Genomic DNA, 19,936 nt, shown 5'->3' on the forward strand with positions numbered 1-19,936 from the left:
GCGGCCCCTCCCGCCGGCCGGGCCCCTCCGTGCGGCGCCCGCCCGTGCCGCCCCGCTCCGCCGCCCCCGGACAGGTACCGCCCCGCGCCCGGCCCGCGGCCCCTCGGCCGGGGGGGGTCCCCTCTCTGCCCGCCCCCCGCAGGCGCCTCCCCACACACCCCCCCACACCCCCCCCGCCCCCCCCGGGCTCCGGCCCGCAATGGTCTGTCCTGCCCCCCTCCCCCGCCGCAGTGGTCTCGCCCGCCCCCCCCCGCCCCCGCTGCCATGGTCTGGCCCGGCGCCGCCCCGCCCCCGCCGCTGGTTTCCGCGCGAATCCGCCGCCCGGCCCCGCCGCTCCCGCCGCCGCCGCCCCGATGCCGGCCCGGGCCGCGCCGCTGCCCCCGGCCCCGCTGCCCGCCGAGCTGCGCCGACGGTGAGTCCCCGGCACCCCCGGCCCCCCGCCGGGGCGCCCCCCGGCCCGGCCTGGCACCCCCCCGCCCCCACGCTCCCCGGCACCCCCCCGGCCCGGAGCGGCCCTGGCACCCCGCGGCCCCGCCCCCCCAGGCCCTGACGCCCCCCGGCCCTGGCACTGACACCCCCAGCCCCCCCCTCCGGCCTTGGCACCCACCGGCCCGGAGCAGCATTGACACCCCCCAGCCCCCCCCGCCCCGGCCTTGGCACCCCCAGCCCTGCCCAAACCCCGCCCCCCCCCAGCCCTGGTACCCCCTGGCCGGGCCCTGACACCCCCCAGCCCCCACCCCCCGGCCCTGGCACCCCTTGGCCAGACACTGACAGCCCCAGCCCCCCCGCGTCTTCTGCCCCCCTCCCCCCTTCCCCCCCCCTCCGGCCCTGGCACCCCCCGGCTCTGACACCCCTTGACGGGGCCTTGACACGCCCCCCGGCCCGGCCCTGACACCCCCTGGTCGGGCCCTGGCCCCCCCCCCCGGCCCTGCCCCCTCCCCCAGCCCTGACACCCCTTGGCCGGGCACTGACACCCCCCAGCCCCCCCCGTTCCGTCCCTGACACCCCCAGCCCAGCCCTGGCACCCCCCGCCCCCCCTCCCCTGGCACCCCCTGCACTGCACTGGCCCCCTTGGCTGGCCCTGACACCCCCCAGCACTGACCCCCCCTGTGACTGCCCTGAGCCCCCCCAGGCATCGCACAGACCCCCCAGCACTCCCTGACCCCCCCCCACTGCCCTGCCCCCCCGTGCAGTGCCCTGAGCCCCCCCAGGCATCGCACAGACCCCCCAGCACTCCCTGACCCCCCCACACTGCCCTGCCCCCCCGTGCAGTGCCCTGAGCCCCCCCAGGCATCGCACAGACCCCCCAGCACTCCCTGACCCCCCCACACTGCCCTGCCCCCCCCGTGCACTGCCCTGAGCCCCCCCAGGCATCGCACAGACCCCCCAGCACTCCTCGACTCCCCCATGCAGTGCCCTGAGCCCCCCCCACTGCCCTGACCCCCCCTGCAGCGTGCTGAGCCCCCCAGCCCTGCACTCCCCTGACCCGCCCCCCCCCTTGCCCTGAGCCCCCCCAGCCATCGCACAGACCCCCCCAGCTCTCCTTGACCCCCCATGCAGTGCTCTGAGCCCCCCCATCGCATAGCCCCCCGCCCCCGCCCCCCCCATACTCACACCGCCCCCCCAGCATCGCGCTCCGTAGCCCCCCTGCCCCTTGGCGAGCCCCACCACGGCTCAGCACTGCACCGGGGGTCCCCGCAGCCCCCTCTGCCCCCAGCTGATGGGGGGGGGGCTCCCTCGGGGGTGGGGGGGCCACCAGGGTGTTGCTGCCCCACAGCTCGGCCCCACGTGGCGGTGGGGGCGCCTGGCCTTGCCCCCCGCGTGGCTTTGTCCCCACGCTGCCGCTCGGGGCAGGGACCGAAGGCGCAACCAGCCACTTGGGGGGGGGGGGGGCACGACCCTCAGTAGCCCCCCATCTTTTTTGGGGGGGGGGGTCGGGGATGGCACAAATCCCTGCCTGGAGGGGGGGTGGGGGGGAGTGGGGCGTGGGGGGGAGATTGGGTTGGGGGTCTTGAGCCATCCCCCGCCTGGCTCCGGAGGGCTCCAGCACCATCCCCACGTCCCCCCCCACCCCCCAGACAGGGGGTGGGGGGGACGGACACGCATGGAAGGTTTGGGGGGGGGGGGCAGACGACGCACGGAAGGTTTGGGGGGGGGGGGACGACGCACAGAAGGTTTGGGGGGCACACGGAAGGTTTGGGGGGGGGACGACGCACAGAAGGTTTGGGGGGCACATGGAAGGTTTGGGGGGGGACGACGACGCACAGAAGGTTTGGGGGGCACACGGAAGGTTTGGGGGGGGGGGACGACGCACAGAAGGTTTGGGGGGGGACGACGACGCACAGAAGGTTTGGGGGGGGGATGATGCACGGAAGGTTTGGGGGGCACATGGAAGGTTTGGGGGGGGGACGACGCACAGAAGGTTTGGGGGGCACATGGAAGGTTTGGGGGGGGGGGACGACGCACAGAAGGTTTGGGGGGCACATGGAAGGTTTGGGGGGGGGGACGACGCACGGAAGGTTTGGGGGGCACATGGAAGGTTTGGGGGGGGGGACGACGCACGGAAGGTTTGGGGGGGGATGATGCACGGAAGGTTTGGGGTGGGGGGCACATGGAAGGTTTGGGGGGGGGGCACGGAAGGTTTGGTGTTTCCTGCGCCGTCCTCCCCGCCGGCTATTGTCCCTTCCGCTTGCCTCCCGGCATCCCCTGGCCAGCGGGAAGGGGGGGGCCCCCCCACTCCCCCCCACTCCCCCCCCACTTCCCCCCCCCGCTGCGCTCAAGCCATTCTCCGGTTTGGCTCCCCCCTTCTGCTGCGGCACAGCCCCCCTGCGCCCCGACTTTTTCCCGGTTGCCGGGGGTCTCCGGCTGCGTGGCCGTCCTCAAAGCCAGGTGTCAGACGGGTTTTATCCCCCCTGTCCCCCCCCCCTTTTTTTTTTTTTTTAGGGGGGTGGGTGTTGTTGGGGGACCCCTTCCCCCCTTAGCTCCGGTTTGAAGGAACTGGCGGCGGCGTGAGGGTAGGAAACCAAAACAACCCCGAGCGGCCGGAGGTGAGATGGGAACCAACGTCCCGGTGGCACCGGCGAGGTCCCATCCCGTGGCCCGGGGGACCGGTGGCCGCGTGGCCCCGCTCTGGCAGCTGGGCTCCCCGTTTCAGTTGGGAGAGCCACGGTGAATTGGGGTGGGGGGTGGGGGAGCTCCGGTGTTTCCTCCTCACCGTGGGGCTGGGGGCTGTCCCCGCCGCCCAGGGGTAGCGCCAGCCGCTTCCCCCCACCCTCGGTCGCCGCTTTGTGCCACCGTGACACGTGGCTTCTCCTCCCGCTGGCTTTTTTGCCGGGGTGGGGTACGGGTGGGCAACGAGCCTCCGCCATTACCCTGTGTGTGTGTGGGGGGGGGTCCCTTGGGCTCCGGCGTCCTGCTAGCAGCCCCCCCCCTTATTCCCCGCCTGGGAGCTGAGCATCCCCCTTGCTCCGAGCGTGTCTGGCCGCACGTTGCGGCCGTGGCCTGCGCCGCTCCTTCGCCAGGTGCCACTTCTAGAGCCGTCAAAGCGATTGGGGGGGCCGTCCCGGTTGCCCCCCCCGCCCCCCGCATCGTAACCTCGTCGGTGGAGCACGGTGAAACCCCCAACTCTCTTCTTTTCCAGGCTGCAGGACTTGGAGAGGGATGAAGACAGCCTGAGCGAGAAGGTGAGTGGCTCCGGATCCTCGGGAGCCGCGTTTCCGTCCACGCTTTGCTCCGGTTTGGGCGCCGTCATCCCATGCCGTCACCGCCGGTCCCGCACCGGGTGCTGCCGTCAGGCTGGGGATGCTCCGGCTCGCAGCGGTGGGAGCCGGCAGGGCGCCGGAGCCGGCTCCTGGATGCCCGGATAACTCTGCGATCCAGCGGTGCTGCCCAGCCGTCACCAGGATGGGGGGGGGGTCCAGCGCCCCACGGCGTGGGGCAGGGGGGGACGGTGTGGCGGGCTGGCCGAGTGAGACCCCGCCGTGTCTCCCTTGCTGGCCCAGCTCCCTGGACCCGGTGAGGTCGTAGTCCCGGTGTCGGCGCTGTCCGTTGTCATATGGAACCCACCGTCACCTCCTTTCGGGAGGGTCCTCGCGAGCTGGGTGAGCGGCGCCCGCTTTCGGAGCCACCGGCGGTTCGGCTCAGCCCGGCCGCCTACGGAGACGCCGCTCCACCGAGCCCCGCGGGGAACGTCACCGCCGCCCGCCCCACGCCGTCCCCTCCGTCCCCGCAGGAGTGCGTCAAGGAGAAGCTGAGCCTCATCCATGGCTTCCTCCAAGCCGATGTCCAGAACCAGTTGAGCGAGCTGGAAGCCAAACTCCGCTGCAAAGAGCTCTCGGAGGTGAGACACCCCCTGCCCCCCCCCCCCCACCCCCCCCGCCCCGTTTTTTGGTGGCTTTGGGGTTGTGGCAGCGCCGTGGCCGGGTGGTTTAACCGCTGCTCTCCCCTCCCAGGAGAGGTACCTGGCCAAGGTGAAGGCCCTGCTGCACCAAGAGCTGGCGGTGGAGAATGGGGCCGCGGTGCCGCTGTTGCAGGCATCCAATGGCTGCACCAAAAACGGCACCTACGGGAGCGACGAGGACTCGGAGCGAGCCGGGCCCGACGGGGAAGAAGACAGCGCGATGGAGATGGAGGAAGCAGTGGAGGAAGCAGCCACCTCTTCCTCCTCCTCTTTATCGGTCCCCACACCGCGGGCGCGCAAGGCCAGGAGGAGCCGCTCCAACGGGGAGAGTAAAAGTAATGGCGGTGCCGGGGGCGACTTGCTTTTCCGTTCTCTTTCCCGACAGATTTAAATGAATTAATTGAGTGCTATTAATTACCAACTGGGAGCACAACGGTTCCCGGAGGGATTGAGTGCAGAGTTCCACCCCTCACCGGCCCCAGGAACAGTTTTGGCGTCTCCTTGCCTTGTCCCACCAGGATGCTGGGGTGCCCGGAGAAGGGGTGCTGTCACCCACGGTGGTCCCAGCCCTGTGGGGTGTTGGGTGGGGGAAGGGCAGCGGGTCCCCATCGTTAACGCGCCCCTTCGTCCTCTCCCTAACAGAGTCTCCCGCCAGTTCCCGCGTCACTCGGAGCTCTGGCCGGCAGCCGACCATCCTGAGCATGTTCTCCAAAGGGTCAGTCTGGTGGCAGGGCTGGGGCCTCTGCCTCCTTTTACCGCATCCCCCCCGCGGGAGCCTTCGCCCTCTTCTTCCTCTCTGCCACCCGGGGCTCCCAAAAGTCGCGATTCTCGATGGGACTGGCCGGGAGAGCCCCAGATCCTCGTGCCGTTGGCTCCTCTGCTTCATCCGTTGCGTTTACAAACCGTTAGGTCCAACAAACGGAAATCGGAGGAGGTGAACGGGGAGGTGAAGCAGGAGGCCATGAATGTGGAGAAGGAGGAAGAGGAGCTGGAGGACAAGGTGTGTGCCGGCACCGGGGGCAGCTGAGGGCTTTGCCGGCGGCTTTGCCGGGCCGCCGCGGCGCTGGGGTTGGGTGTGCTGTCTTGGAGGGCGTCGCACTCTCCAACCTCCCCTCACGCCCCTTCGTTTCTCCCTCAAGGAGCAAGATGAGAAGAGGATTAAAATCGAAACCAAAGAAGGGTGAGGAGGAGGAGGAGGAAGGCCCTGCGTTGGGCCTGGGGCTGTTTCCCTCCGCCGTGGCCTCGGTGAGACGGGGAGGACGACGATGTTACGCCGCTGTCTTCATCCCTCTGTACCTTTTTACACCCAGGTCAGAGATAAAAGATGAAATTACTCAGGTTAAGACTACGACACCTGCTAAAGTAAGTTCGTTTTCCTCCATCTCAGCGTTTTAGGGTGACTTTTTTATTTTTATTTTTTTAAAATTTTTTAGCTCTTTTAAAGGGCTGGGCTAAGGGAAAGATAAAGCCGTTTCCAGCCCACCCAGCTTCCCAACCTCGCTGGGGGGGTTGGTTTTGGGGAGCTGCTTTCAATGCCAGGGCAGCGGCCGCTGTTGTGCTTTACAAACCCTCGTTTGCGCTAATGAACGGGACCGTGGGGGGAGGGAGAAGCTGACGCAGCCTCCCTTGTCTTGCAGACCACCCCTCCCAAGTGCGTCGACTGCAGGCAGTACCTCGATGATCCCGACCTCAAATTCTTCCAAGGGGATCCTGATGATGCCGTAAGGGATTTAACGCTCCTTCTCCGGGCGCGGGGAGAGCTGTGGCGCTAACGGGAATGCTCCTTCAGCAACGTCTGCTCTCCTTGGTGTAGCTGGAGGAGCCAGAAATGCTGACGGACGAGCGTTTGTCCCTCTTCGACGCCAACGAAGATGGCTTTGAGAGCTACGAGGACCTGCCGCAGCACAAAGTCACCTCTTTTAGGTGAGGGGGGGGGCGGGCGGAAAGCAGGCGATTCAAAACCTGCTACATTGACAAACCTCCCGGGATAAGGCGTCGAGCTCCCATCTCCGTCCTTCGCCAGCGTCTACGACAAGCGAGGTCACTTGTGCCCCTTTGACACCGGCTTGATCGAGAGGAACATCGAGTTGTATTTCAGTGGTGCCGTGAAGCCCATCTACGACGATAACCCTTGTCTGGACGGTGAGTCGGGCGCGGAGGAGCCTCGGGGGCCGCAGGGGCGGGGCGGTTTGTCACCTTACATCTTGCCTTGACGCCTTGCGCAAAACGAAGGCGGGTCCAGGTGGCGATTTGGCATCCTGCAGTCGCTCGGGGCTTGGGTGTTTTTGGGTGCTGAAGGCTGAAATTGGGGTTTTCTTGCTTTCAGGTGGGGTGAGAGCCAAGAAGTTGGGACCCATAAACGCCTGGTGGATTACGGGGTTCGATGGAGGGGAGAAGGCTTTGATCGGCTTCACCACAGGTGAGTGAGCGAGGATGGGGGGGCGTTGGGCTCGGGGAGCACGTCTGGCTTGGGATCACAGTCTCCATCATGTATCCGGCTGGTGAAGGAGCTTTATTTGGCTTCGTGGACTTCGCTGCTGCCGGGAACCGGCCCCAACAAGCCCAGGGCGAGGTGGAGGACCGTGCCGACGCGTGGCTCTGGGTTTATTTAGCACAGCGGCGCCTAAACGCGTACAAAACCGCTTGCTGAGCTCGCAGCTGCTTGGCAGCGCCCTGCGTGAGGCTGTCGGAGCTGGGACAAGCGAGGCCGGGTCAGGGTCTCTCTCGGAGGGAGTCTTCTCTTTGCTCTTGACCTCTTGGCCCCGTTGCGGGGCTCTGTTGCTTTCTTACTCTACTCCCCAGGCTTTTTGGACAGGTTTGTGTTGAGAAAGGTCTTGGAGGAACGCCCAGTCCCGGCCAGCCCTTGGCTCCGTGTCCCAGCTGGCTTCCCCCCCGCCCCCCCGTAGCTTATTTGGGGGAAGCAGCTGATTTTTGGGGGCTTTAAAAGCTTTCTCCCTTCACCGTTATTGCAAGGAACCCTGGTGATATCAGAGGACTTAACTCTCCTGCGCATCAGCAAATGGAGTTTGTAGTGAGAGGAAAAAAAAAAAACCCAAACCCAAACCCTGGATTATCTTTGTTTTCTAATCAGGGAACAGCAAAAAGAGAAGGCTAGCGCACGGATAGCGCACCCCACCTTGCGTCCCCCCTCCCTCCTCGCTTTGGTGGCGATAGCTGAGTGCCCGTGGGTCCTGGCTCGTGGTAGAGCATCCCTGCAGACTTACGTCTCGGTGCTGTAGCGGCGTGGGTGGGCTGGTCTTCCTCCCGGCAGGACTCGCTCATCCTGAAATCCCGCTAAATTTCCCGGTATTTTAACTACCCGCAGCCTTCGCGGATTACATCCTGATGGAGCCCAGTGAGGAGTACGCCCCCATATTCGCCCTCATGCAAGAGAAGATCTACATGAGTAAAATCGTCGTCGAGTTCCTGCAGAACAACCGCGACGTCAGCTACGAGGATCTGCTCAACAAAATCGAGGTGAAAATCCAACGGCGGTGGCATCCCCGGGGGGGGGGAGTCGCTCCGGCACCCTTTCCCTAACCAACCCCTCCTCGCAGACCACCGTACCTCCCGCGGGGCTGAACTTCAACCGCTTCACAGAGGACTCGCTCCTGCGACATGCCCAGTTTGTGGTGGAGCAGGTGGAAAGCTACGACGAAGCCGGCGACAGCGACGAACCCCCCGTCCTCATCACGCCCTGCATGAGGGACTTGATCAAGTTGGCTGGAGTCACCTTGGGGAAGAGGTGAGCCCGGTGGCCCCGTGTAGACACGCTTTTTGGGGGGCGCTTGGCTTCGGTGCATCCCAGGAGGAGCCCGGCGGGTTGGTTCCCGTCGGCTTTGCGCGGGGGATCCTGCCAGGAAAAGCTTTTGGCTTGTTCCCAGCTGGGATGATCTGAGGATTTATGCTCAGTAGCACGAGCAGCACTGGGAAACTGGAGTAGAAATCCTCCCCAAACTGGAAAAAACTCTCAGCCTAGTGCTTCCCTGAGCGAGGAAAGGCGCTGGGTTGGGTCCCCGGAGCCTGGCTTTGCTCCCTGCCCCGCTGTAGCATCCTTTCGGGACCCTGTGCCAGCCACAGCGCGTTCCTGGGTGCCTGTCAGGGGATCCTGTCAGGGGATCCTGCCGTGGACCTGGCCTCTTGGGTGCCCTGGGGAGAGCTCTGTTCCCTGGGGATCCTCCTTGGGTGCCAGGCTGTTCCTTGTGGCTGTAGCTGTCAGCGATCTGAGGCAGGGAGTCGCCTCTCACCGCTGTCCCCTTGGTCACAGGCGAGCTGTTAGGCGGCAGGCCATCCGGCACCCCACCAAAATAGACAAGGACAAAGGTCCCACCAAAGCTACCACCACCAAGCTGGTGTACCTCATCTTCGACACCTTCTTCTCGGAGCAGATCGAGAAGGATGAGAAGGAAGATGACAAGGAGAACGCCATGAAGCGCCGGCGCTGTGGCGTCTGCGAGGTAATGGGGGGGGGGGGGCGCTGAAGTGACCCGATCCCCCTGCCGTCCCTTCCATCCCAGATGAATTGCCCCCTCTGGGGTCGCTCCTTTGGGGCGGGGGAGCTGTTTCCAGAAGCCACGGAGCTTCCCGCTGTCCCTGCCTGAGGGGTTTCCACTGTCCCTTCTCCCTGCTCCAGGTCTGCCAGCAGCCCGAGTGCGGGAAGTGCAAAGCTTGCCAGAACATGGTGAAGTTCGGGGGCAGCGGCCGGAGCAAGCAGGCTTGTTTGCAGAGGAGGTGCGTCTCACCCGGGCAGCGATGTCTCCTACCAAAACCCTCTCCGCATCCGGAGAGAGGGGACGTGGTCTCTGCCCCCTGCCCTGCTGCAATGCCGGTCCCTGTGTCCCCAGGTGTCCCAACCTGGCCGTCCGGGAAGCTGATGAGGACGAGGAGGTAGATGACAACATCCCCGAGATGCCCTCGCCCAAGAAGATGCTGCAGGGCAGGAAGAAGAAGCAGAACAAGAGCCGTATCTCCTGGGTGGGGGAGCCCGTCAAGGTGAGGCTGGGCAGGACCCCGCTGGGGGGGGTGCTTGGGCTGCGTCGCTCGCCCGCGTGGGGGGGTTTAACGGGGTTCTCCGCTGTCCCGCCGCTTCTGCAGAGCGATGGGAAGAAGGACTACTACCAGAGGGTCTGCATCGACTCGGAGACCCTGGAGGTGGGAGACTGTGTCTCCGTCAGTCCCGACGATCCCACCAAGCCCCTCTACCTCGCCAGGTCGGTGCCGTGCTGCTGAAGGGGCTGAATTTCTGCCTCCTGTTGGGGTGGATGTGCGTGGGAACAGCTGACCTTCCCAATTAGAGAACGCTAATTGCGTGGCTGTGCTGCTGTCTGGGGGCTCTCTGGCTCTGGCGAGGCTCAGAGCAGCTTTTTTGGTGCCTCGTAACCCTGGCTCCTTCCCCCTCAGGGTGACAGCCATGTGGGAGGACAGCAGTGGCCAAATGTTCCACGCGCACTGGTTCTGCCCGGGCTCGGACACCGTCCTGGGGGCCACCTCCGACCCCCTGGAGCTCTTCTTGGTGGACGAGTGCGAGGACATGCAGCTCTCCTACATCCATGGCAAAGTCAAAGTGATCTACAAGGCGCCCTCGGAGAACTGGTCCATGGAGGTGGGTGACAGCCCTGCAAACCTTGGCGCTGGCCCGGAGCTGGCCCGGTGTGAGCGGCGTCACCGATCCCTGTGAACACCTCTCTCCTAGCAGGGCGGGCTGGACATGGAGATCAAGATGGTGGAAGACGACGGGAGAACTTATTTTTATCAGATGTGGTACGACCAGGAGTACGCTCGATTCGAGTCCCCGCCGAAAACTCAGCCCACGGAAGACAACAAATACAAGTGAGCGCGCGCGGGGCAGAGGTGCTCGGGGTCTGCTTTGCCCAAAATGGGTGGCCGGAGCTTCTTGGCTTTGGCAGGGTCCCCACCCCCGCGTTCCGTCCCCATTCCCACAGGTTCTGCATGAGCTGCACGCGCCTGGACGAGGTAAGGCACAAGGAGATACCCAAAGTGGCCGAGCCCTTGGAGGAAGGGGATGGGAAGATGTTCTACGCCATGGCCACCAAGAACGGAGTGCAGTACAGGGTGGGAGATGGTGTCTACCTCCTGCCAGAAGCTTTTTCCTTCAGGTTGGTGCTCGCAGGGGGGCGGTTTACTCGCTTCTCAGGATGCTGTTTGGTCCAGCTTTTGGTAGCAGAGGACGTAGTCTGCGGGTGGCGAATCCCACCCGTAAACAAAGCACCCCATCGCCCTTATTTCCAAAAGCTTAGCTTAAAAATCAAGGTGCTTCTGACCCCAATTTCTCCTCCCGTCGTTAAACCGAGCGACTTCTCCCTGCTCAGACAACCCCAATTGCTGAGCTGCTGTATTTTGGCAGATGACTCGGAATCCTTTTGCGTGTTACTTTTTCTTCCAAAAGAGCGAGCCTGGGTAGATGAAAGGTGAAACAAGACCCTGCCTGCTGCCTGTAATTACCGGAGGAGAAATGGCAAATTTTTGGGAAGAGGGCCGGGGCAGCGACATGTAGGGCACCCCAGACTGCAGCCAGGCACGGTTATGGGATGTAAAACGCTTGCGCTGTGGAGCGGGAGGTTCGGTGCCGGTGCTGCTGTGGTGGCTTGGTGCCCACCTTCCGTCGAGGAGGAAGCAGGCAGGCTAGGCAGCGCTGGGGGAGGATGCTCTGTGCTGTTAGGGTATTTTTTTTGGGGGGGAAAGGGATACCTCAACTTCCTTTTCTCCCCATCTCCCCAGCATGAAACCTGCCAGCCCAGCCAAGCGCCCCAAAAAGGAGGCGGTGGATGAGGAGCTGCACCCGGAGCACTACCGCAAGTACTCGGAGTACATCAAGGGCAGCAACCTGGATGCTCCCGACCCTTACCGCGTGGGCCGCATCAAAGAGATCTTCTGCAACATCCGCAGCAACGGCAAACCCAACGAGGCTGACATCAAGCTGCACATCTGGAAGTTTTACAGGTGAGCGGCACTGCTGGGGTCTGTGGGGGTGCACAGCCCTCCCCCCACCCCACCCCCCAGCCCCGAAGTGGGCTGCAGGGCCGGCCTGAGAGCGCAGGTGCTGGGAAAAGCTCTGCGCCATCAGCTCGAGGTCGCATCGGAGCCAGGCGCCTTGAGCCGCCGCAGTGTGGGCGCTGCTCGAAGGGGCTTACCGCGGCGCTTTGGGCTCAGCCCCCGGTGCTGTACCACACCGCCAGCGCCATCCCAGGGCGTGGGTGTTTACCCAGACATTTGCAGGCTCTTAGTCATCCCCCCCCGCCCCCCACCACGGAGGGATGTGTGTGAAGAGCCTTGGCAGCGGGAGAGGAACGTGCTGATGCTCGGGACTGCGTGTTTCAAGCGTAACAGCTCCTCGCTTTAGCTCTCTCTGCCTTTAAATTCACTTACCAGCTCTGGTGGTGGTTCCCCCTCCCTTTAAGAAGACCCCCCCTCAAAAAACTCCCGTTGGTGTGAAAGAAAACATCCCTTTGGTGCTGTGCCCGGGCCGTGCCAGTGAACATGTGCAGCTGGAGGAAAAAAACCCTCCTCTCTCTGGGGAGACAGAGCAGTGTGAGCGCCAGAGGCTGGATGGCGGTGAGGATCTCGCTGAAAACGTTTCCTCCTGGTGGTTTGTTTTTTTTTTTTTTTTTTTTCCTCTTGCAGACCCGAAAACACGCACAAATCCATGAAAGCCAGCTACCATGCGGACATCAACCTCCTGTACTGGAGCGACGAGGAGACGACGGTCGATTTCCGTGCGGTGCAGGGCCGTTGCACAGTGGTGTACGGGGAGGATCTGACGGAGAGCATTCAGGACTACTCCGCCGGCGGGCTTGACCGCTTCTACTTCTTGGAGGTGAGGGACCCGGCGCTCGACGGGTCTGGCTGTGTCCCTCTGGGTGCTGAGCCCCCAGGGGCTGAGCAGAACAGGTGTTGGCACGGGCTGTCCTGCTGCCCCGCGTGTGTCTTGCACAGAGGGGGTGTTGTGCAGAGCGAGGATTGGAGCTGGGTGAAACCTCCTGGGGACTTGACTCTCAGATAGAAAGGAAGCTTTAATCTGGGTGACCGGCTGGAGCAGCTGCTCCCCGTGGAGCTGAGGGGCTAAATTTGGCCCCTCAGGTGGCCACCCCGGCTCTGGGAGGTGACTGAGAGGGAGGTGACAGGCCCCCACACTGCGCCTGTGTCCTGCCCTTTGGTTTCGCAGCTCCCGTGGGGTCTTGGCAATGCCTCGGTCGTTCCTGAGCTAGAAAAATTCTTCACGTTCCAGTGTCCTGAACTTTTTCTCTTTCCCCAGGCTTACAACGCAAAAACCAAGAGCTTTGAAGATCCTCCCAACCACGCTCGGAGCTCTGGCAATAAAGGGAAGGGGAAGGGGAAAGGGAAAGGCAAGTCTGCTCAAGGGGGAGAGGTCTTGGGCGGGTGAACCAGTTTGTGTTTGCCGTTAAGCGCTGCCGAGCGGAGATAAGACCTGCCGCACCGACCAGATGTGTCTGCGCCCTCCTCCTTGCTCCGACGCTCTGGCAGGATGCAGCGATGTGGTCTGCAGCTCTGGTTTTTTATTTTTTATTATTTTTTTTTGAAGGCACCTAATCTTTTCAAAAATAAACCTCGTGGCGAGAGCACCTGGTCCCTGAGAGATCTCAAAGCTTTTTCTCTTGCCAACCCTCTGCCAGGGGCTGGTTGCTCCGTAGCATAGGGCTTTGTACCCTTCTCCCGGCGCGGGGAGATGCCCTGTTGCGTTATCGCTGTGCCCCGCTGACCCTGAGAAGCTCTGCCTGTGCCCACGGGCTGCTGGCTGCAAAGGGATGGCGGGGGGAAAGAAGAGAGGCTTCCAAGGGCAAGGGGGCGGATTCTGGCAGCAGCAGTGAAACGCTTAAGGGGCTGAAAGGTGCTCGAAGCTGATGTTTGGAGTGTTGTGGAGGAGAGGGAGAAGAATTTGCCTTGTAAGCACTGAGAGGAGGAAATGACTTTGCTTTTTGATGCGAGTGGGGCTGTGTTTGCAGGCAAAGGCAAAGGGAAGTCGTCGGTGAGCTGTGAGCAGGCCGAGCAGGAGCCGGCTGAGCTGAAGCTCCCCAAGCTGCGGACCCTGGATGTCTTCTCCGGCTGCGGAGGGCTGTCTGAGGGCTTCCACCAGGCAGGTGAGCGGCAGAGCGGGGACAGCGGTGGGGTGACGAGCTTGCCCGCTCGGCTCCTCCGAGCTGACAGTTGTGTTTGGCATGTGCCGGGAGCAGGGAGGGCGAGCCAGCGCTCTGCTCCTCCGCACAGGCTCAAGATCCTCAGCTTTGTCTCTCCCCAGGCGTGTCGGAGACGCTCTGGGCCATCGAGATGTGGGAGCCGGCCGCCCAGGCTTTCCGACTGAACAATCCCGGCACTACCGTCTTCACGGAGGATTGCAACGTCCTGCTGAAGCTGGTCATGTCTGGCGAGAAAACCAACTCGCTGGGGCAGAAGCTGCCGCAGAAGGGGGACGTGGAGATGCTGTGCGGTGGTCCCCCATGCCAGGGCTTCAGCGGCATGAACCGCTTCAACTCCCGCACCTACTCCAAGTTCAAGAACTCCCTGGTGGTCTCCTTCCTCAGGTGAGCAGGGGAGGTGGCGAGGAGCTGTGTTGGGGTGCGGACCCTGCGCTCAGCCATTGCTCCTGTGTCTCTTTTCCCTCCTCGCAGCTACTGCGACTACTACAGACCGCGGTTTTTCCTTCTGGAGAACGTCAGGAACTTTGTGTCCTTCAAGCGTTCCATGGTGCTGAAGCTCACCTTGCGCTGCCTTGTCCGCATGGGTTACCAGTGCACCTTCGGGGTCCTACAGGTAGGGTGGGTGCGTGACCCCGAGGTGATTAAGCGGGGTGAAAACCCTTCTCCTCTCACCTGGCTCTGCCGTGGTCCATCCCTTGTGCAGGAACAGCTGGCTGCGTTGCTTCTTGGCTTCTCTGGGTGGTTTGAGGGGATATTCCCAGCTCTTTGAGGGCACAAACTGGACAGGGATGCTCCAGCCCTTTCAGGAGTTGTCCTTCCTTCCCAGGCTGGCCAGTACGGCGTGGCCCAGACGCGGCGGAGAGCCATCGTCCTTGCCGCGGCTCCCGGCGAGAAGCTGCCCATGTTCCCTGAGCCTTTGCATGTCTTTGCGCCTCGTGCCTGTCAGCTGAGCGTTGTGGTGGATGACAAGAAGTTTGTTAGCAATATCACCCGGTGAGCCTTTGCTGCCGTGCCGGGGCTGGCGAGGGTGAGGTTTCGGCTACTCACGGCTCCCTCCTTCCTCCCAGGACGTATTCCGGCCCCTTCCGCACCATCACCGTGCGGGACACCATGTCCGACCTGCCGGAGATCAGGAACGGTGCCTCCGCCTTGGAGATCTCCTACAACGGCGAGCCCCAGTCCTGGTTCCAGCGGCAGATCCGGGGCTCTCAGTATCAGCCCATCCTCAGGGACCATATCTGCAAGGTGTGGATGCCGGGGTCTCAAGGGGGGCCAGGCTGCCTTCTCCCCAGAGAGGACTGGGGCTCCTGGGGGTGACCGGTGTCCCTCTGTGTCCCCTGCCCCGCCGTCGGTGACGGTGGGCTTGTCATTGGCAGGACATGAGCGCCCTGGTTGCAGCCCGGATGAGACACATCCCCTTGGCCCCCGGTTCTGATTGGCGTGACCTGCCTAACATCGAGGTGCGGCTCTCAGACGGCACGACCACGCGCAAGCTGCGGTATACGCACCACGAGAAGAAAAATGGCCGCAGCAGCTCCGGGGCGCTGCGGGGGGTCTGCTCCTGTGCCGAAGGTGGGTGATGGCTCCCTAAAAACACACCTGTGGTTGCCTGTTCAGCCCTTTCCTCACCTTCTCCGTCTCCCCAGGCAAGCCCTGTGACCCTGCGGACCGACAATTCAACACCCTCATTCCCTGGTGCCTGCCGCATACAGGCAACCGGCACAACCACTGGGCCGGGCTCTACGGCCGCCTGGAGTGGGACGGCTTCTTCAGCACCACCGTCACCAACCCTGAGCCCATGGGCAAGCAGGTGGGTGCTGCCGTATCCGTCCCCTCTGGTGGGAAGGGTTGGAGTCGCCGGCGGCCACGCCAAATGACCACTATGGTCATGACTCTTGGATTCTTTTTATTTGCTGCTGTAGGGTCGGGTGCTGCACCCGGAGCAGCACCGGGTGGTGAGCGTGAGGGAATGCGCCCGCTCCCAGGGCTTCCCCGATACTTACCGCCTCTTTGGAAACATCCTCGACAAGCACAGACAGGTGAGTGCCGGCGGCTCGTTGGTGGCGAACCCCTCGCCGGCGGCATCCCTGTGGTGGAGCTGGCGCCCAGCGTAACCCTCCTTCTGTCGCAGGTTGGTAACGCAGTGCCTCCTCCTCTAGCCAAAGCCATCGGGCTGGAGATCAAGTCGTGCGTGTTGGCGAAGCTGAGGGAAGACACAGCGGGTAAGTGGTGCCGCACCGGGAGCTGCCGCCAGCCCCTTCCTCTCAGCATCCTGCTTTCGGGCTGGGGGCTGCAGGCCCCATCCCATCCTGTCCCCCTGGGGTGGGGTACGGCAGCGTCACCCCCTCCTCTCTCCCCAGAAACCAGCGCCCTGGAGAAGATGGAGACCATGGAAATGGCCAACTGAGGCGCAGCCTCTCCGCCAGCACCAGGACTCCCAAACATGCACTGATTTATTTTAAACCTTTTTTATTTGTTTGGGGTTTTTTTTTGTTTCTGTTTTTTTTTTGTTCGTTTTTTGTTTTGTTTTCAATTTCCCGGTCTGTGGGGAGCTGCCCCAGCCTGTCCCCCTGGCCCTGCTCGTGTCTGTCTCTGCCGCTGTCTGTGATGGTCAAACTCTACTACCAACCCCGGGCCCCTCCCCCACCCTCGGCCGAGCCCTGTGGGACCCCCTGGTCCCGGCCGAGCCCTGTGGGACCCTCAGGTCCCAGCCCTGCCCTGGGGCCCTGCTCCCTGTTTTTATGCCGCATTGTATTGAAAATAATCGGCCGCTTTGTATAAGTGGGAATTGATACTTTATGTAGTTTTTATATGTTGTAATATTTCTTCAAATAAATCTCTCCTATAAATTATACCCCCCTGCTTCCCACCTCCTCCTTCCTCCGGGCCTAACCTAGGCCTCGGCCTCGCGGGACCACTCAGGTGTTGCTTAGCAACCGCCTCCCGGCGTGCAGAGCGGCCCCCTCGGCTCCGCCCCTTCCGCTTCACACGCCGGAAGTGGCGCAGCGCCGCCGGAAGTGTGGCGCCTCCTTCCGGGCGCTGAGCGTGAGGGCGGTGCGAGCGCGATGCCGACGGGCGACTACGAGTGAGGGGACGGTGACGGGCCCGGGGGGCCTGGAGGGGTCTGGGGGTTGGGCCTGGGCTGGGCCCGGCGGGCCCCGCGGGGGGAGGGGGGACCTGGCGGATCCTGGCCCCCGGTGAGGCCTGCTGGGCCCTGGCCCCCGGTGAGGCCTGCTGGGCCCCGGGGCGGCCTTCGGGTGGGCTGTGGTGGGTGAAGGGAAGGGGGCAGCGGAGGTCCTGGGGCAGGAGCGGCGAGGGGCAGTGGCCCGGGGCGAAGGGGGCAGCACCCAGGGGCCTGGGCCAAAGGGGGAAGGGATTGAAGGGGCAGCACCCCAGGATGAAGGGGGCAAAGAGGGGAGCACCCTGGGGGCCCGGGGTGAAGGGGGCAGCACCCCAGCGTGAAGGGGGCAGCACCCCAGCGTGAAGGGGGAAGCACCGCGGGGCCCGGGATGATGGGGGCAGCACCCTGGGGAGGAGGGGGCAAAGGGAGTGAAGGGGGGAAGCACCCTGGGGCCCGGGGTGAAGGGGGCAGCACCCCAACGTGGAGGGGGCGAAGTGGGCAGCACCCTGGGGTGAAGGGGGCAGCACCCTGGGGTCTGACGGGTTAGCAGGGTTCCCCGAGCGAGGGCACAGGAGGCCCGGCGAGGGTGGCGGGTCTGAGGCTCTGCTCTTTCCACAGCTCCAAGCCCAGCTGGGCCGACCAGGTGGAAGAGGAGGGTGGAGAGGACGGTGAGTGTCTCTAGGCCACTTCCCTCCCCATTTTCCTCCTGCTGCTCCTCCTGCCGGCAACTGGAGGATTTTCCTGGAGAAAAAGAGCAGCTGCTGCTCCTGCTGCAGCCCAGAGACGCAGCTGCTCCTCATCCAGGGTTCAAAACAGGTTCCTTGGCTCTTCTCAGAGGCTGGTCTTGTGAGCAGAGCGTGCCTGACCCAGGATAAGGAGCAGGATATAGCTCCCCACCCTTGCTCCCCACTTTTCAGGGGCTGAGGAAGCCCGGGGACTTGGAGCAGTCGAGATTTTCCGGCTCTTTGACCTTTTTCTGTGCTTGGGGGAGAGAGCGGGGCACCTCCTCCCTGCGGGGAGAGGCTGTGCCAGGACGTGGGGTTCCTGCCCCCTCTGCTGGGCTCACCCCAAGCGATGGGGTGACTTTTCCCCCTCGTCTTCCCGCAGACAAATGCATCACCAGCGAGCTGCTGAAGGACATTCCCCTGCCGGGGGTGCTGGGCGGCAGCCTCAGCGCTGAGGCCGAGCTGCTGAAGGGAGGTGAGAACTGGCTGAGAGGCTTGGGGGGGCTTTTTCCTACCACTCCCCCCCCCCCCCCCCGGACACCATCCCACTGTTCCCCCCTTCCCTGCAGGCCCGCTCCCTTCCCCGAAGGAACTTATCAATGGGAACATCAAAACCATCACGGAGTATCGTGAGGAAGAGGATGGGCGCAAGGTGAAGGTGAGGAGCGCGTCCCGGGCTGCTGGTTTGGCTCCTTCCTGCTGCTGAGCTTCCTTTTTTCCCTTCGCAGAGTCTGTCCCGGCACAGGGGCTGATCCCTGCCTGCGCGTGGGGCAGCTCCAGGAGGAACATCCCATCAGAGCCCTGTTTTGGCTCGGTGCCTTCGGGCAGCCCTAAACGTGGCCCGTGTGGGGCAGAGGCGCGTCCTCGTCCCTCCTCCTGCAGCCATCGGTTCTTTTGTGCTTTTACAGATCATCCGCACCTTCCGCATCGAAACCAGGAAGGCTTCCAAGGCGGTGGCTCGCCGGAAGGTGAGTATTTCCTGTGGGAATGGAGAGGGAGAGAGGGAAATCAGCGCTCTAGCGGGAACCGCTTCATCCCCCAGCCCTCCACTTCCGTCCGTTCCTTGTCAGTCTCCCAACGACCCCTGGGTGGGGAGCGTTTCCCTGCTCTGCACTCAGTGATGGCTCAGGGACATGCCGTGCAAGCGCCACCCCCCTCCTCCCCCCCCTTTCCCCCTCCTTTCCCCCTCCCTGTTTTCTCCTCAGAACTGGAAGAAATTTGGGAATTCGGAGTTTGACGCCCCCGGGCCGAACGTGGCCACCACCACCGTGAGTGACGATGTCTTCATGACCTTCATCACCAGCAAGGAGGTGGGTTGGGTGTGGTGGGAGCCCCCTGGTGAGGCCATACCTGGGTGCGTGGCGCATCCCATGGGACTCAGGGCTCTCCCTGTCCCCCAGGATCTCAACTGCCAGGAGGAAGAGGATCCCATGAACAAACTGAAGGGGCAGAAGATCGTCTCGTGCCGTATCTGCAAGGGCGACCACTGGACCACCCGCTGCCCCTACAAGGACACGCTGGGGCCGATGCAGAAGGAGTTGGCCGAGCAGCTGGGGCTGTCCACAGGCGAGAAGGAGAAACTACCCGGAGGTGGGGCAGTTTATGCCTTTACCCTAAATTGGGGAGGGGAGGGGGAGGCGCAGGGAGGGGGCTACCTGTGGGCAGCCTTCCCTCTTCCCTGACGCTTTTCCTGCCCTCAGAGCCGGAGCCGGTGCAGGCTCAGCAGAGCAAGACGGGCAAGTACGTCCCCCCCAGCCTGCGAGACGGAGCCAGCCGCCGCGGGGAGTCCATGCAGCCCAACCGCAGGGGTACGGCGAGCCTGGCCTGGGTGGGGGTGGGGTGAGCAGCTTTCCCTGCTCCCCCACGGCCCCTCCAGCAACTGTCACCTTCCTCCTTCCCCCCCAGCCGACGACAACGCCACGATCCGTGTCACCAACCTGTCCGAGGACACGCGTGAGACCGATCTCCAGGAGTTATTCCGGCCTTTCGGTTCCATCTCAAGGATCTATTTAGCCAAGGATAAGACCACCGGGCAGTCCAAGGTGGGCACGGGGTGGGTTTCCCCCTTCAGGGGAGTGGAGGAGACCCCCCCCTGCTCCCTCTCACCCTCTCGCTTTCCTCCCCCCCCCCCCCCCCCCAGGGTTTTGCCTTCATCAGCTTCCACCGCCGCGAGGATGCGGCCCGTGCCATTGCTGGCGTCTCCGGATTTGGCTACGACCACTTGATCCTCAACGTGGAATGGGCCAAGTAAGTGCTGGGAGGGGTCAACTTGGGGGACTGGGGGCCCTGGTCCTGCTGGGGGGCTGTCTGTGGGCCCCCCCCTCTCCCTCCTTGCGCACTCCTGACCCCGCTCTTCCTCCCCCCGCAGACCCTCTACCAACTGAACCTGCCATGCCGGTGCCGCGCTGGCTTCTGGCGAGAGTGGTCGGCACTTCTAAATAAAGACGTACGGTCTGGTATGCACCGAGGTGTCGCTCTGAGCTGCTGCGGGACTGGGGGGGGGGGGGTGTCACTCCAT

At 63.8% G+C, this 19,936-nt stretch overlaps 2 protein-coding genes across 9 annotated transcripts; both read left to right on the forward strand.

Moving 5' to 3' along the window:
* Positions 1 to 274: 274 nt before the first annotated feature.
* Positions 275 to 16,426, forward strand: DNMT1 (DNA methyltransferase 1). Of its 8 annotated transcripts, none has more exons than XM_055700017.1 (35): positions 275 to 412; positions 3,641 to 3,683; positions 4,002 to 4,100; positions 4,232 to 4,339; positions 4,452 to 4,734; positions 5,042 to 5,114; positions 5,309 to 5,399; positions 5,539 to 5,579; positions 5,710 to 5,761; positions 6,037 to 6,120; positions 6,213 to 6,322; positions 6,423 to 6,541; positions 6,726 to 6,818; positions 7,725 to 7,876; positions 7,957 to 8,144; positions 8,667 to 8,856; positions 9,033 to 9,130; positions 9,244 to 9,391; positions 9,494 to 9,609; positions 9,800 to 10,001; positions 10,092 to 10,228; positions 10,342 to 10,515; positions 11,138 to 11,359; positions 12,041 to 12,233; positions 12,672 to 12,762; positions 13,381 to 13,515; positions 13,674 to 13,956; positions 14,044 to 14,185; positions 14,399 to 14,565; positions 14,640 to 14,817; positions 14,949 to 15,144; positions 15,219 to 15,382; positions 15,495 to 15,611; positions 15,704 to 15,794; positions 15,909 to 16,426. In XM_055700017.1, exons 1-35 carry the CDS (start codon positions 354 to 356, stop codon positions 15,977 to 15,979), a joined length of 4,710 nt encoding a protein of 1,569 aa, XP_055555992.1. In that variant the 5' UTR covers positions 275 to 353; the 3' UTR covers positions 15,980 to 16,426. The 8 variants fall into 8 exon arrangements, with proteins under 8 accessions (XP_055555992.1, XP_055555999.1, XP_055555998.1 ...); XM_055700024.1 differs by having other exon boundaries at positions 15,732 to 15,794; XM_055700023.1 differs by having other exon boundaries at positions 15,732 to 15,794; positions 15,933 to 16,426.
* Positions 16,427 to 16,545: 119 nt separating this feature from the next.
* EIF3G (eukaryotic translation initiation factor 3 subunit G) lies at positions 16,546 to 19,881 on the forward strand. Its single transcript, XM_055700026.1, has 11 exons — positions 16,546 to 16,657; positions 17,312 to 17,361; positions 17,801 to 17,893; positions 17,988 to 18,076; positions 18,327 to 18,386; positions 18,624 to 18,728; positions 18,819 to 19,008; positions 19,119 to 19,226; positions 19,324 to 19,460; positions 19,559 to 19,665; positions 19,787 to 19,881. The coding sequence occupies exons 1-11, from the start codon at positions 16,638 to 16,640 to the stop codon at positions 19,800 to 19,802; spliced, it is 975 nt and encodes a 324-aa protein (XP_055556001.1). The 5' UTR covers positions 16,546 to 16,637; the 3' UTR covers positions 19,803 to 19,881.
* Positions 19,882 to 19,936: the final 55 nt, after the last annotated feature.

The sequence above is a fragment of the Falco cherrug genome (genome assembly GCF_023634085.1).
Source record: "Falco cherrug isolate bFalChe1 chromosome 11 unlocalized genomic scaffold, bFalChe1.pri SUPER_11_unloc_7, whole genome shotgun sequence".
Taxonomy (NCBI): Eukaryota; Metazoa; Chordata; class Aves; order Falconiformes; family Falconidae; genus Falco; species Falco cherrug.